The sequence below is a fragment of the Fundulus heteroclitus genome, chromosome 22, assembly GCF_011125445.2.
Source record: "Fundulus heteroclitus isolate FHET01 chromosome 22, MU-UCD_Fhet_4.1, whole genome shotgun sequence".
Classification (NCBI taxonomy): Eukaryota; Metazoa; Chordata; class Actinopteri; order Cyprinodontiformes; family Fundulidae; genus Fundulus; species Fundulus heteroclitus.
This window is the reverse complement of record NC_046382.1, coordinates 35,716,910-35,734,601: the sequence shown is the minus strand read 5'-3', so window position 1 is coordinate 35,734,601 and position 17,692 is coordinate 35,716,910. Positions and strand designations below refer to the sequence as shown.

Here is a 17,692-nt window from a genome sequence, read left to right as displayed (position 1 = left end):
GTTTCCATTGAGATTTTCGGCCATGCTAGCACCAGGTTTACAGTGGCGGGACAGTTACAGCAATTAAAGATCTTTTTTGGAAGCGGAGATGTGCTCTAATTAAAAGTTGTTTACTGTGAATCATTCCATTTTTTTTTATTTTTTTTTTTATTTTTTTTGCATCGCTGTGCCTTGTGGCCAAGACCAACCATCTGGTGGAGAAGTAAGCAGACTTTAAAATATCGTTGACCCATGTCTGCGATCCACAGATTGTGCAGTGTCACGGCCTCTCTTCGACGGACGGTACATTGCGACAACATATGATTTTCCTCTCTGGTATTCCCCCCCCCGCCCCGCCCTCCACCCGTTTCTCAGTGGTTGCTGTTTTATAAAGCTAATGTGGCGTGTCAAGCCTTTTAACATGATGCACACAGGCTTGAGGAGCTCAGCTTTAAATAGAAGGAAATGCAACGATAACACCTAATGGCTAAGAAGGGAATGCAAAAGGGTGTAATTATACACACGCCGAGATGGAGTGTTTGGAAAATGTAGCGCGTACGTTTTTTTAATTATATATTTGAAACTATCTACCAGTTATTCAGGAAGCAAACTATAGAATGCGGATTTGTTTTTGCTTTAAAGATTGAAGGGAAGCCGAACAACGATGAAGGAACCTAGAAGTGTCTTATTTGCGTGTTCTTGCTTTTTCTAAATTAGCTTCCTATTTCAATCAAGAGGCTTAGGTTGAACTACGCAGTTTGATTTAAGACTAGGCGATAATCAGATTTGTGTATTCTAATTTCAACTTTGGCTCCAAACAATTACAAATGTTAACACACCAAATGAGAACTGAATGTTATTAGTTGAATTATTTTACCATTCTACTTTGCAACCATACAGTACTCTTAAAAAGTACAGCATGCAATCTGTTTTCAAAATAAGTAATTAACGAGTAATTGTGGTCAATAGTTAGTAATATTTTTACTGACCAAAATGAATGCGATACTGTCCTTTTCCATGTTCCAGCAGTCTAGGGACAGATGAAAAATTATACAAATTAAATCAAAGGCATAACTATTGATGTTCCGATTAAGACTTTTTTTTTTTTGCCCACCGATACCAATCCAAGTAATTTACGCATAACATTTGTAAATGAAAAGTCCAATCCGTATACTTCATCACAATCGATGCAACAACACACTGAATTTGAACTGTAGAACATTTTCTACATTAGCATTGTGATCGTTAAGCACCAAACTCAATACCAACCTGCAGGGCTCTCTACTATAACCAATCAGTTTTTTTTTTCCTCAAAGCAGCATTTTATCCGAATTGGAATTTCTGCAGATCTGCCCCAAATATGCTGCATTAACATGCTAAAATATGCTACTATAGTGCTTTATCATTTGCTTCTAACTGTATATTTCACTGGACACATACAGTTACAGCCTTCACCTAACTCACATCTTGCAGTTTTCATGTGGAACAGTTCCCTGAAGTGCCAAGCTAGCAGCTGTAAATTTAATCTCTGTTTAATACAACTCATTGATAATGCAGCTCGTAAAAGAAATTCACTCAAGTGCGGAGGAACCTTGCAGAAAAATCTCTCATCGCGTTGCTTCGAATATCATAAACTTTAACGGCCAGTGTTTCGGCTGCTCTCTCCCCTGCTGCCCCGGGATGCGGTGGCTAGCCATGTGACCTGAGACATTCATGCAGAGCAGGTCACATGAACACAGAAAGAGGAAGGCATCGCTCAATATCTCGTATCATTATTGTGGTTTATAAACAGGATTTTAAACAAAGCAGGACTGCAGGCTTGATATTTTATTTTTTCATAAGGCAAGCTGGGGCTGCAGCTGACAGAAGTGGGAATTGTGTTTCCTGAGGGGCCCAGACACAGATCAGTGGAAAAAGCTTTGGTCTGGGCACCGAGCAGATACCTGGGGTCTGCTAAGGACATCCCTGGTCATACCTGTACTTCCAGTGTGATTTAAGTTTTTGAAGGTTCCCATTCCCGTTCTAATTAGCAACTTTGGGGCCATATTAAATATTTTTCTTTTGTTTAATGTCAGAGACTCTTCATAAAAACTGATTTATGTTTTTAAGATAAGATAAGATAGTCTTAATTGATCTCACAATGGAGAAATTCACTCGTCACATCGTCTCATACAAGAAGGTGCAGAGTAGGGAAGGTGCATTCAGTTATATACAGTGAATCTTCATATATACAATGGATCAAAAAGAATACCAAAAAATACAAAAAAGGTAATAGGAATGGGCATATGATGTCTCATTTACATTCTTAGTGGGTATATATATATATATATATATATATATATATATATATATATATATATATATATATATATATATATATATATATATATATATACATCTTACATACATACATACATGTGTGCTGACTAATGTTCTTTAGGACCAACCTAAACTCTTAGTGCCTTTCAATTTAAACTTGCTGATGGATAAAAGAAGAACCTTTTGGTTCCACAACTGTGCTGTTTGTGCAGTCATGTTTCGGTTTTCATGGCCAGTAATGGTTTGGTTACGGGACACGGGACAGGAGGACAAAAAAAGCGATCCCAAAGAATATTTATGCTCTTATCTATTTGTCAAACCCCGGGGCTCCAGACATCCGTTTCCACATCTCCTCCCTCCCGCTCCCTTTCCCCCTTCTCTCCATCCCTCTCTTGTTTTGGTCCGAGAAGCTCTGGGAGGAAAACGTTCAGGCCCGGTAAGCCAACTGGCTCCGGCAAGAGCAGATCATTGCTGGGTCATAATGGACACAAAGCACAGGAGGCATGCACGCTTACACCCACTTACACATCCTCCGTTTGATAAGACAGAGAGGAGGAACAAAAAAGAAGAATCGGTTCTCGGCACCCGCATGCTCTGGGCCCCTTAGAGAGCAGCGAGCGGAGTGGAAACTTTCATGAAAGGAGTTGTATATTTGGAGAACACGTATTACTGAGATAGGCTCGGGGAAGAGGGAAGGGAGGGAAGGATGAGCAGAAACTTTCCATCTGCTCTTTTAAAGAACATGTTATTGCTTTTCGCAGCGAAAAGGCCTTCCCTTTACTCCCCGCCTCGTCCGAGCCGATGAGCCACAGCTAGGATCAGTCACAGAAAAAAAAAAAAACAGTAAAACTTGTTGCAGGGCGAGAAGCTAAATCACACCACTTTGACAGATGATAGCTAATTTGGAGGCTTAGAATTGAGGAGGACGGAAAACAATTTTGGCGTAGGAGCTTCCTGGCCAGCTTGTGCTCATAACTCTGCTCAGTTTATGTTTGTTTTTTTAAGAAAGCTGTCGACGGAAATTAGCAGCAGGAACAGAATAAAGTAAAACCACTGATATTGACGCTGCTTTTTGTTCACTTTTAATGAGACAGAGTCGTTTTTTTGTATCTTTTGAAGTTATCCAAATAAATAATCATCAAGGCTTTTTTAAAGGTCTTTCAAACTCTTTGGATTTCTTTGGCTGTCATTTCCTAAAGAGGAGGAACATCTCTTACACATAAACAGAATCAATAAGTCCCGTCATGATATTTAGAAGAAACCGTCACTCTGATGATCCATCTGCTATATGCTATAAGTTTTCAGCAGTTTAGGAGGTACCTAAAATTAAGTCTGCAGTTCGTATTAGATAAAATTACAGACAAACAAACAAAAAACAACAGTGTTTCCAACAGGCTTCTCACAAGAAAGATCCGACTGTTTTATTCAACTGTGACATTTATTGCAAGTTTTACTTTGAATTCTTCAATATTTTGTTAGTTAACAATTGGGAAGGAACGTGGGCACATGTGTAATCATTTATTCATTTATTTGGGCTTTTATTTGAGCTTTTCGTAGACAAGCTGCACTGCTATGTCTGCACATGGTGGCTGGAAGGCTCACAGGTCAATGGTTGAATGAATGAATGAATGAATGAATGAATGAATGAATGAATGATACAGATTCAAATCAAACCTTTTCCTTACATGTATGTTCTTTATTGACCACAATATGGGTAATTTCATCTATTTTTGAGTCCTTTTATGCGTTAATGATTAATAGATCAGAGTTGAGTAACTTAAGAACAGAAGAAGTGTTACTTTGGAGCTGGCCCGATTCTTGACAGGCAGCGAGTGTAAAAAACAGCCAAAAAGCCCAAGAAAAACAGAAAAAGATCCTCCAAAAACCTGAAGAATAATTAATCAAAGTAACTTTAAAAAAAGGAAAGTCTGATGTTTTGGAAGCTAAATATGAAGGAATGGAGGATTTTGCAATATGACATAAAAGGTGAAAACAGTTGCTAAACACCGTTTGCACCACCGATAAGTGATGTGTCGTGATCTCAGGGCACAATGTCTCTAGAAAGCGATCCAGTTGTGGTCAGTGTAAGACTTTGTCTTGGAAGTAGGTTCTAAGCTGCGAGATGTAAATGATTTATACGAACGACGGTAAAGTTGGCATCTGCTTTTTAACTCGCACCTGGACCTACACCACACCAAGGTTCTCAAAAACACAGTTCTAGATTTAGGATAGCTTTGTTTTGAAAATCCAAAACATGGACATTTTGTCATGTTCTTTCAGCATTAGGCCCATCTTGGCATGAAACAAGTACGGGAAGCTGTAACACACATAAACTTCTCAAACCTGAAGTGTCATTTTTGCACCGACTGCAGATACTTTAAAACACAGTCTGTGGCAGGTAAAAAAAAAAAAAAAAAGACGAAGGGTTAATTTTTACAAAAATATTGCATTGGGAGTCGTTGTATAGCTTCTTCTCCTAGGCTGATGTATTGCTACAGCCCTACCACCAATTTTAAAATATTATCATCACATCTGCTCTCCCTTTTTTTTTGGCACTGTTTGAAATCACGCTTATCCAACCAAGCCCTTTTTCCCACTGCCTAAAATTCTGATTATATCAGTGTGACTAGTGTTGTGTATCGGTTTTTGTGTGGATGCCTCGGAGCTAGAGAGAGCAAAGCATTGAAAAAGGATGTATTTGTGCTGAGCCGTGGCCCTTGGCATGGCTGAAGCCCGGTCGGCATCACGAGGTAGACAGTCCTGCCTTCAGTTTCATGACATGTTAGAATGGACTCATTGATCTTTACATGCTCTGTCAGATTTCCTCGTTGAAGGAGGGAGAATTTTGAAGACATATTTTTTTTCACATGATTAGTTGATATTAATATGTCAACAGAGAATTGATGGGATTTCTGTTGGTAAGCCAGGAGGGCACTTGGAGGCTGCAGCCCTTCACAATGCCCTGTCTTGTATTAGTAAATTTAATGGATCTTTGTTCGCCTATAGTCCCTGTTTCCTCAGAGGATTAGTCAAATTAATTTTATTACTTTTTATGATATTTTGCTGATAGATACGCTGACAAATAGATATACAACCACCTTGGAAATATAATCCATCTTTTATAGACGTATCATTACATCAAATTAAACGGGCACTAAACAATAATGTCACATTTTAATCACATAATGGTCAGTAAGCGGTACTCCACGGTTTTGCATCCATCCGTCCGTCCGTCATCCATCCATCCATCCATCCATCCATCCATCCATCCATCCATCCATCCATCCATCCATCCATCCATCCATCCATCCATCCATCCATCCATCCATCCATCCATCCATCCATCCATCCATCCATCCATCCATCCATCCATCCATCCATCCATCCATCCATCTCCGCAGCAACATCCTCCAGCTCATTGGAGGAGGTGGGAGGCCACGGTCCTTTTTCCTCTTGAGCACCGTGGCCTCACTTAGAGGTCTTCATGAAAAATACCCAGTTTTAATGTAAAAGTAATTTTGTACATTTTGTCTTACTTCTTGGGCGTCAGTTGACGGTTTGGCTGCTGATCGGTTGAATTACCAGATTTAGTTCCACCCAGATGTACATATCCACTAATCAGAATGAATGCCATTTTTTGCAGATTTTGCACTTTTTGCAAATCTGACTTTATCTGATCACTTTTTTAAAAAAAATGTACTGTGGACTCACTTATGTAAAAACTGCACAATAATGGGAAGTCTCGACACACACACACACACTCACAGACTTACACACTTCCAGAGGAGCACAAAAATGGTTGATGAAGTGAAGTGGACACAAATTTGGCCAGAGGCGACAATGCAATTATAACTTAGCGCATGAAATTAGCCTCCTTGTGTTTCCATTCCCCGCAACCAATCACATGGATAAGGGAATGCTGGGGGAAAGAGAAAAATGAGTCTCCTCTCACGCTCTCTCCTCCCTGCTCAGCGTTAAACACAATCCTGTTCATTATGCGCTGAAAAAACTGTAATAAAAAAAATGAAAAGGCTGGCGCCGGACTGATTTTTCTTGTCTGATTGACTATCATGAGTGCGTCGCCTTGTTAGGCATACTGCAAACACTGTCCGCATGTGTGGTGTCACTGTTGGTCACCCTGATTTGAAGTGCAAGCAATGAATGGAAATATATAATGTAACTAGAAATTAAGTTTTTAATTTTTTTGTTTTCTAAGACTTTCTAAGAATTTGTTTGGTTTCATTTTGAAAAAAATAATAATAATAAGTGACATGCCTGTGCAAATTCTCAGTTATCCGGGTCATTGCAACAGCAAACAGGCTTAAATCAGAGGCAATCGGACTTTCCATCAGTTCTTTCTGAAAATGTTTCAGCACCTATCCAGGAGTCTTTGTCAGTTCTGGTGGATCACATTTGAGCCACCTAACCCTAAGCCATTCTGAGCAATAATAAGTGAGTAATTTAAACCGTTTGGGTAGCAAAATGTCATTCATGTTATTTTTTTTAATCAACATATCGTATGAAAATGTATACACAATAATTTTGAGTGTGTGCAGATCTCCATTTAGTTAAACTACTTTCCTTCCTTCACCACTTTCCCTGGCCGTCGCTCCTCTTCTTCTTTTATGGCCTGCTGACGGTCTCCAGTACAGACCGGGATTTGTCTCACTCATGAACCAGACATTGTACTGCATGAAAGAGAGTAGAAGCAACCATGATCTCTAAAATAAATCCCTTCAGCGCACAGCCGCCCGCTTTATTTGTTCTATGTATTTAAACGGGCGGCCCAGCTTTAACTGTTCTCAGCTGGCTCACGGTTCGGGGACTTGTATGGCCAGCCACTCACTTTGAAACGTGCTCCGTTTTGCCTCTCCTACCAGTCGGAACCATATGCATACGCGTTTCCTTTGTGAGTTATGCTGGTGAAGATTCTCAGTCATCCAGGTCATGGTCATTCCAAAAAAAGGTAAAAAACAAAGCAACTGGACTTGTTTTCCATAGTTGAAGACGTTTCGCTTCCTCTCCCGGAAGCTTTCTCAATTCAAAAAGTGAGTTTCCTTTGTGAATCCACAGAGAAGCAAACAACCTAAAGTTTATTAAAGTGGTGAGTCTGGCCTGTCGGAGCACTTACGCAAGACTCGTGAAAAGAGTGTCAGCGTGTGAAATCAAAAGGATGAAGCATTAATACATAAGTTGAATCTCTTTGTGTGGGAATGCGTGATTTTACAAGATTTTAACACAGTTTGACGCTAGCACTGGGGGCAAAAAAAAACCCTGTAGTGCCTGGATAGACAAACGCTGCTTTCACAATAAATATTGAGGTATATTAATATTGCAGGATTTTGTTCCATGAGCTCTGGAAACATTACGGACTCCCACTCCTAAAGCCCTTTTTAAAGGATTAAATGGTTAAATTGGATTTTTTTTAATTGAAATTTTTTTGCAGTAACTAATGGTTACAGTTACCTGTAGTTGGGGATTACATATTGCATAGAACCATTGTTCGGCCGGACGAAAACAGCACCAAACATGGCAATTGTCTCTTGTGAGACTAACATAGCCTTCTATCCCACGGATATTATTACGTACGTTTTGAGATGTTTTAAATTCCTAAGGTTAACTAAAATACAAAGTGTACGTCTAACTAGCTTGTTAGGAGACTTATTTTATTTCCAAAAAATTGACAGTGCCTTTACATCTTTATATTATGCAGAACCTATTTTGGATTAACCGACTCCTGGAGTAGGTATTGTGAATTAAAGCTAGATAACAAAAGCAAGCCAGGATGTGCTTGATATTCCACAGCGAAAAATGCAACAATCTTAGTGAAACAAGAGCAAACGGTTAAATCAATGTTACGAGCTATGAGCAGGCATGAATGAAGACAAGGGATTGTAAGAGTGTTAACTGTCTCCACTTGTCTGTATTCCGTTGGATTAATGCTACATATTCCCCACTCACTGATTACATATGCGGCGGGGTGAAAGGGGGGGCCGTCGACGCGAATATATTTGTGTAAGAGGCTGCCTAATTACCAGAGCTGGTTCTCCACTTCACTTAACTTTCTAATTGGCTTGCCTTTTTGGCTGCCATTAATTACAAGATTTCATATTGCGTTAATGAATTGTGTGTGTGGGGGGGAGCTTATTAATGTGCTCACACTCACATGAACTTACAGTATACATCCAGACATACACACAAGCCACACTGACACCCATGCACCAACGAGATTGAAGGCGCGCATCTCATTTTTACCTCTCATTACTGTACCTTTTTGCTCATGTGACAGTTTGCCCTGCAACGTCGCTTCCACTGCTAAAAAGCACATCAAGCCTTTTCCCCAGAAAACAAGAAGCTTCATTAAGCAATTTATGGTCAGTTTTTTTTTAAAGCATTTTGTCTTTCTCCTCCCGCAGCATCCCTACCCCTCAGAAGAACAGAAGAAACAGCTGGCGCAGGACACAGGCCTCACCATCCTACAAGTGAACAACTGGTGAGTCGTTTCAGAGTTTACATGCTGTCGATTTTTTTTTTTGGGGGGGGTGGAACCGCCCCGGGCTATCCTAGTTCTTAATGATTGGAATTAATGCCTCCCCTCCTCCCCTATTTTCATCTCTCTCTTGCTGAATTCTCCTCACCTAGATCAATCCATCTGAGGAGATATGGCCTGGAGTGATTTTTCCAAACCAGCTGCTTAGCTCAGCCTTAACATGAGCATCCATGTAAATTAACTACCTTAAAAAAAAATCCAATAACATCATTCAGCATGTGCAAGTTAGATGAGGATGATCACTTGAAAAGTGGTAGCTTACAGGGTAATTATAGGGGTTTGGCCTATTCATTTGGGGTTTACAGATTCGCTTTTAGCATTACTGTAATTAACATTCATTTTAATCTTTTGGCTTATTTTGCCTTTCGCCGATTCCAATTTTAGTCAGAGTTCAGACTATTCTACTGATTATTATTATTATTATTATTATTATTCAAGTACGGATGGTCTATTGTTAAATGTTGTAATGTTTACAAATCAGAAAGGGACTGACTTACAATCTTGCACTAATTTTACTCATTGCAGCGGAAAACACTGATGGCTTTAATCTGTGGTCCTATTTTGCGAGTTTAGCAGGGTTTTTTTTAACGGTATATTCACCTCAAGAGATAAGACCAAACCTCATTTTGGGGTTTGCAAGACGAGAACAGATTTTAACACTTTTGAAATCAAGCATCTTATGTTTTGATTTCACAAAATCAGTAAATGTTTCACAATCTGTGTTTTAAAAAATCTGCAATCAGTTTAGATGAATCTTAATTTATCTCTAAAAAATTCTCCAGTAGCTCTAATAATTGGTCGTGTCTACAAGCTACTACATCATCACCACTCCAACTCTCACATGCCATGTATACCACACATGTGCCCCGCTACAATGTATGTAAACCATGGCCCAGTAATTGTATCATTTAATTTCATGCAATGTTACCAAAATGTTACCTCATTCTGTCTTGATGAAGACTTACTCACCTTAGGGTGCCAGATGCTTGAAACTGGAAATAAAACTAATGGCATGGCTTACTTTATGGCTTATCTGGCTAATCCAACCACTTGGAGGCAGCAAAGGAGCAAGGGTATTCTATTCCCTGATTATTTGTGATCCTTATATATATTAAAAAGTGTGTCAGTAGCAAAGAAAGGAAGGATACAGTGATGTCATGGCAGAAGTACCCCCTTGTCACGCCGTGCTATTATCAGCCATCTTAACCAAAATCTTTCGCCAGGAAAGAAAATCTCTGGCTGTGAGCTTGAATCGCCAGCCTGTGGTCGTTATATCGAGATAATTTTAGGTGCTAACACAGCAACAAGGTGACACTTAAAAATTAATGTGTCTTCTTAATAATGCGAGGCCTCATACCTCTAGGAACACCTTCAGCATTCAGAGTTGTCCTTGTTAACAAGGCCCCGCTTGGAAGTCTGCAGCCTGGCTGCTAACCCGCCTGTGCTCCGCGAGCGCCGACCAGGCAGCTAATTGCAAACAAGTGTGTCTGGAAAGGCTCATAAACTAAGGTTGCTAACTATCCATTTTAACCTTAGGTAACACTGTTAAAGGTGGAAAAGGGGCCCTATGTCCTCGTGTGGCCAGCCTTATCAGAGAGATAGCTATCAGCACATGCTTAGCGTTATTAGCCGTGTCTAATTAAAGGGGCTGAAGCCTGGGTAACAGAGGCACGGCCCTGGCAGAATGTGTTTGATCTGTGCAGCCCTTAACATAATCCTTGAGAGTGCCTTGCAAGGTACGGGCATGAAAGAGTGGAGAAGAGGCAACAAGCGGCAGCAGCAGCAGCAGAGAGCGATTGGACAGCCTGGCAAGAGTGAAAGATAGGCGAAAAGTCCAAGGGTAAGATGAGGACAAAAAAAAGGAAGGGAAAAAGATGAGGCTTGATAACTCCCCCATTACCAGCCGTCTAATGATGTTAACATTATTCCCAGCCGTTGTTCAATCCGAGGCCTCAGAGACACACAGGCGTCAGATTAGGGTATAGCGTATCAGTCTGTGGAGAATTATACCCAGCACAAAACACACGCGTACAGATGCTCACACACCACCTCCTGACCAGAGGGAATCCTGTAGAGGTTATCAAATCACGTGACACCCACCTTTCGAACATCCAACGGGGGAATCACTTCCTCACCAATGTGATACTGTTGCATGCATGCGTGCATGTGTGTGTGTGTGTGTGTGTGTGTTTGTGTGACAGAGGTAGACAGACTCAAACAGACAGTCACATGCACTGTAGCTTGTTCACTTAAGCCCAAGTTTGTGTGTGTGTGTGTGTGCGCGCTCCTTCATTCTGTTTGTTTTGTTTATTTGTAGGGGTATGGTGACGAACCCTGGAGGTGTGTGTGTGTGTGTGTGTGTGTGTGTGTGTGTGTGTGTGTGTGTGTGTGTGTGTGTGTGTGTGTGAGAGAGAGAGAGAGAGAAAGAAAGAGAGAGAGAGAGAGATCGCAAGGCCACCACACACACTGTGCAAATCGTAGGTGGCTAATCTTGGTTTGTGGAAGATGTTGTGTGCGTCTTAGTGAGTGTGTGTGCGAGAGAGGAACCGGGGGTGGTTAATCTAAGGGGTATTAGCTGTTAAACCCTGCATGCTGGGATCCCGCTGCCCCCTCACATTTTGTCGTATACAAGTGTGTGTGTGTGTGTTAGTGTTGGGTGGGGGGGGTGTATTTGTCCACAGGCAGATTTCCATGCATGGTTCGGTTGTCTGAGCAAGCAAGCCGCAAGTCGTAGCATGAAAGGGTGATTGAGAATTTTGTGGAATACAAATAAAAAGAGGAGACAGAGGAAGAAAAAGGCAGGAAGAGAGTGATTAGAAGAAGACGAACAGAGGTGGGGAAGAATTGAAAAAAAAAAAAGAAAGACAATGCCAGAGAGATACAGAGAGAGAGAGAGACAGAGGGAGGTTATGTTAGGGGAACTGCCATTTCACTGCCGTGTTGTTGTGCTGGATGGGAAGCCCCGTCATTGGGTGTCTCCATAGCAACCCCTAGTGATGTTACCTCCTGACCCACTGATTTAGTGAAGTCAATTTCCCTAGATGTGATTCTGTTTGTCAGCAGCTATTGGAAAAGCACACTCGTTCACACGTGGACGTGATCAAATTCACAGACACACACACACACACTGATACACACACACACACACTGATACACACAGCGCAAAACGTCTCTCCATGTGTTCAGCCTGGACGAATCCGCTCTGCAAGTGCGTCTGTCTGTAAGCAACTTCAGAAAGCAGTGAACACTTAGCGGGAGCGCGGCTCTGGGGTTGCGCAGAACTCATTTGAGTTTAATTCATGTCAAACGGCTTCAGATGAATGCGGGTCACCCGCGTTTATGTCGTCCCAGCAGAGGAGGCTTTAAAGATGAAAAGCGTGTGCCGCTCACAGACAAAAAAACGCACGTCCCGTCACATGTTACGGCAACACGACGTTGCAAACACACAATCTCTTTATCGTCATGTGCTTGGATGTGCTGCGCGCCGTCTCGCCCCGCTCTTTTCTCTCACGCACCGCGGATGTGTTAACACACATGTCTCCGTGCATTATTGATGAGCGAGCACGTGGTGGGGCTCGGCAAGATTAAATAAAAATGCTAAAGGCCGGCAAGGGGCGCAGATCACTCATGAATTATTGGCAGAAGTACGCCACACCAGGGATTCTCAATTTTAATGGAGAGAGATTCATGCAGAGTAGAAAGAGAATGGAAACATAGGCCTAAATGCGGACTTTAAAGAACTTGCACACAAAGATGAGGAAAGTTACAGACATGCTTGGTTGGTCAGGTGCCCAAGCACAAACTACCTTAGACCTACTTGAACAGATGTACAAAATTAATTCATAAATCAGTTTTATATACATATGTTTAACAAGGTTCATCATTTTGAGATCACGCAACAGTAAATTTTTACAACGAAACATGCCTATAAACTCATGGATGTAGTTAACCCAGATTACAGCAATAACATTGGCTTTAAAGTCATACTCGGTTATTTACAGATACTCAGTTTTATAGCTAGATGAGGTTTAAAGTTTATTTCAGGAACGAGGCTCCAAAAAACCTAAGATCTTTCTAAGTTCAGTTCTCAGTCTTGGAACCACCCTCTTTAAGATGTCCATTGACTATGACCAGATTTTCTTGTTTCTATAGAAAACGGGGTGATGAGTAAGAAGGAATTTTACCCAGAATGACTTTGTATATAAACACATGACAGCAAGTAAGGTTAAAGAAAAAAAAGTAACCTGGACAGGGATGTCGAGGTTAAATTAATACAATGGCAACAATGAGTGAGAAAGCTTCAGTCAGTAATAATTTTCCATTCAACCTTTGAAGTCACTGAGCAAACACATTCATAAACGGTATATCTCCATTGGCAGTAAGAAGCAGACGTGTTGATTTGCCTGATCTAATTTCACATTTAAAAAAAAGGAAACATATCTGTCTTAATAAAAAACATAATGAGGGGCTTAGCATTTCCATAGGAAAAACTATGGCACACTTCTTTCTTTGAAAGAAGTGTGCCAACAGATAAAAATCTTTCATTTAAAATAGTTGAATTGAACAGTAAAATTAAGTTAATTTGAAATTTAAAAGTAGACACCAGCTGGATTTGTAGACCTTTTCTTGTTAAAATTTTGTCAGACAGAGTCGCTTTTATACTTTGACAAAGGAATGTTGGTGATGCTGGTATTTGCAGGGGTCGTATTGTGCAGTATATTAGTGTATATTAGTATCATTGGCACATAAGTGAAAAGCTAATGATAGGACGATCTGTCTTAGGTCATTTATAAGCATTAGGCAACAATGGGCCAAGAATTCCACCTTGTGGAACTCCTTTGTGGAGTTGAATAAGTCTGAAGTAGACTTATATATCTGATGAATATATTAAGCTTGCCTTTTCACTATCTGTAACCATTGCTTTTGAGAATCACATTTCAAATTTAGAGCTAACCTTTTGCGTGTATTTCTTCAACAGATAAAACCAATTACTGTGAGTCTAGTTATTCATTATAGGGTGAAAAAAGGCAGACATATCATATAGCCATTGTGGCACAATAGAGGTATTTCTTATCTTTTAGTAAAGTAGTACAAACATATTTGCAACTATACGTAAAACATTAAAACATTCTGGTTTTTCCATAAGCAAATTCAAGCACTTTATGAGTCTTTAGAATATAGATACACTTTGGGGTGTCAATATAAATCCAGTAAGCCCAACAAAGTAAGCTAGAATTAACTAAATGAAATATACCTTGACAGGAAGAAAAACTCTCAATCACAATTCACCCCAAGGCCCCTAAGCTATCGTTTGAATGCACATATTTGTTTAAAAGATAAAATCAATGCTGACTTAGATAGACTCAGGTATAATTTGCATGCCTATCTATCTGCAGCAACCGTATTAAAGTGTTTTAGAACAATAGAACACAATTATACGGCATTAAACACAGGCAGTAGCTAAAAGCTCAACATGCATCATATAAAACATCTCTCTGTGGGTGCAGGCAGTATCTCTGTGCTAAGTTCTCCTAACACTCCGGTGATGTAAAAATCGATGCCGAGGTCATCAGGTTTCCCTTGTTGGCTGCCCCTCTCCTTCCTGCCTGCAATTTAATAATACCCCTTTAAAGGCAGTGTTTAAGCCCCGCCGAGCAATTGTTTTGTCAATAAGACCTCCTTTTACGAACGTCTTAAAAGCCTGGACAGAGAGGGAGAGAGAGAGAGAGAGAGAGAGAGTTTGGAGGAGAGAAAAGCAGAGAGTATTCAAAAGGGCTGGGTGGACGAGCGCTGATGCTCCTTAGGAGGGCGTGGCGTGGCACGTATGTATCTGCTGCTTATCGGGTTTCTGAAAGCCTAGGTCGACACAAAACAGGCCTGGAGGAGGTGAAGGAACAGAACAGACACAGAAAAAGGAGGAGGAGACAGGACTGTGGAGGACTTTGGTTGGCTTTTTTAAATCAACCTGACATGCCACTAAAAACCTTCCAGATTTTATTTAATAGATCTAAACTAGATCCACCACCAACATTTGACGTTTTGTTTAAGGTGAAATATTGGTTCATTTCTTATGGAAAAGCTGCATTATAGCATCTTTACGTCTATGGATTGGAGTAAATGCTGTAGATTTCTTGTGGTAGGGAGTAAACAACATTCAGCATTCACTAAGCAGGAAATAAATGTTCTTTTCGTTGCTATAAAAGCGGAAACTGTGTTCAATTTAATTTTCTTCTTCTAATCACAACAAGCCACACTCCATGACTGATATTTTCTGTGACTGTAGTTATTGAATGTCCATTATATCAAAATAGGTTTGAAAAACAAATGTTGCTCCATCTTTTTTTAAAAAAAGCCACCAAATTCATAGAGGGCAAGCAATTAATGTATTTCTCTATTTTTAAACTGAGTTTTTAAACATTGTGTTGCCATGCACTTTTAGTTTTGCCTTTATATTAAATTAATAAATAATCAGATATACTGATCAGATCACATAGAAGCTCATTGACTATCTACCATGTCAATGCCGTCACTCTGACTAGCCTACAGTAGTGGGTATTGGCAAAAATCAAACCCAATAAGCTGGGTCCCCGTGTTAAATAATGAAACGGTCAAATATGGGAGAAAAAGAGGAAAACAGGTATAGTGAGCTGAGCTGTGAGGCTCAGTATGCTGACGGGCTGGAGACGGGCAGATGCTGGAACTTGTTCACAGAAACTCTTCTGAGTTTGTGTGTGTTTTAGAATTAGCAGGCCAAGTTTCAACCCATGCCCTGCAGCCTGTTTCGTTCACTGCAGCCCCGTCAGGTTGCTTCACTGTGAAACTCCCTGACACTACAGCAGACACCTCGCGCGCACACACAGCGTGCACACACAGCGTGCACACACAGCGTGCACACACAGGCACCGATTTCAGATATGACCTCACCCTCAGTTTGCTTCCTAGGTTAAGATGCGCCGACAGTTTCAAACACAAACGTTGGAAGCTCTCGGCTGGCAGCCTGTTGCTAACAATAGCCCTTTACGGGAATCTCTCAGCCCGTGCCGACACAACCCGTTCTTTACTGTATTATGTCAACAGAAATCTGCGCGTTTGTGAGCCAGTGCACATCCGCACACGCAAAGACACACACACACACACACACACACACACACACATGCATAAGATGCTCCCACTCTACTGAATGCCTTTTCTCCTCCTCCTCTTTCCTCCCTCTTTCCTCCCCTCTCACCCCGTGTTTCTCTTACATCACAGCACGCTGCCCGAGGACAAACCTGCATTTCTCTTCATTCGCCCCTCGCTCTGTCTTGTTTTTTATTCCCCCCTCCTCTTTTCTTCCCACTCCTCTCCTTTGCTTTTCAACCTCCTTTTTGTAGTGAGAAGGAAAGAGAGAGAGAGAGAGAGGGGGGGGGGGTTCCAAAACATAAAAGGCAACCGAATGTGAATGCCAGGGTCTGTGTGGAAGCACGCATGGTGGCTGTTGTACTCCAGCCGCCGTCATTCAGTCGATGCCTCTGCGCTGATGTTTTTTCCTGCGTCGGCCAAACTGTTGCCGCGAAGAGAAATTAGCGGGACGCCAAGGAAAAAACAGAAATATCTATGACTAAAATTGGATTCTGGAATAGACGAAGCATTACTTTTATGCTTTTAAACGATCGGTGTTCTGATGCAACGGGGTTTCAGACTTATTTGCCGGCGCTGTAAAAGTCACAATATCAACTACCCGGGTTGGTGTTGATTTTTCAATGAAATATTGCTGAGTTTGTACGGCGTATGCCAAGCTGGCGAGCGTGTGGAAAAGTAACGGTACGCATTGCTCTCGCTCTGCTGACGGTGGATGTTTGCCACCCACAAACCCAATTCACTTGTCTCTGAGCAGCCATAGGGATCCCCCATGGTGAAGGCTGCTGTGAGCGGCTGGGGGAAGTGACACGCGCCGTGGCAGGATATGACACGGGCAGTATGGAGTGGGATTTAGGTCAACCAGTCTGTTTGCGGCCGCGCTCACTGCAAGCGCCGTCAGCATTACAGGCTCTGTGTGACGCCGCCCTTCGCAGAGGATTTCTATTTTTTTTTTTTCTATTTGGAAACTGAAGAGGGATGTAACCCAGTCGTTTTGGGACTTAAGTATATTTATATTCAAGGTTAACAACCTCACACACTGTAAGTGAGCCGATCTACATCTAATACTCACCCTTAAAGTAGCTCAAGTGGAACAGAGCGCCGCATGCGTTCTCGCCGTGTGATGTACATTCACGGTGAGAGCCGCACAAACAATTCGATCCGAGCCCGAGGGCTAAAGGACACAGACTGGGCCCACTGCGTTTGGGGAGTGGACAGCACAGGACAGCCGTGCTCGTGTCCGACCAGCACCAGGCTTCAAGCCATCCCTTCCCTCTCCCTCTATTCTCAAATTAATGGACATTAATTTGAGTCCAAACGCGGCCGGTGCACCTTAATCCAAGCAGGGACAAAGTTGAAGGAGAAATGCCATTTGCTTGAATTAGGCCCAGCTTTAGTTTTTGAGTTTGCTCTTAGCTCTTCATTGGAAGTGGTGGCGAATGCACAAGAAACCTGACATTAAGAGCGGTGGTCAGGGTATTTTTCAACCAACAATATGCTTACGGTTGAGTTTGTTGCATAATTAAATTTTCATAGCCCTCTGTTTGAAATGTTCCTACCTTATCCCACCCTACACTCATAGCCTCTCTACAAAAAACTCTGCTGTTCTCCCTCTACTTCCCCTCTCTACCCTACTTTGCCCTCCCTACCTTACCATACCCTACCCTACCCTACCCTACCCTACCCTACCCTACCCTACCCTACCCTCCCTACCCTACCCTACTC

At 41.5% G+C, this 17,692-nt stretch overlaps 1 protein-coding gene across 1 annotated transcript in view; it reads left to right on the top strand.

Annotated features, from left to right (window-relative positions):
- Window positions 1-17,692, top strand: part of meis1b (Meis homeobox 1 b) — a 101,569-nt gene that overhangs the window by 65,113 nt on the left and 18,764 nt on the right. Inside the window, exon 9 of the mRNA XM_012872825.3 lies at window positions 8,715-8,791. Coding sequence (XP_012728279.1) covers window positions 8,715-8,791 — 77 coding nt within the window. The remainder of the gene's footprint in view (window positions 1-8,714; window positions 8,792-17,692) is intronic.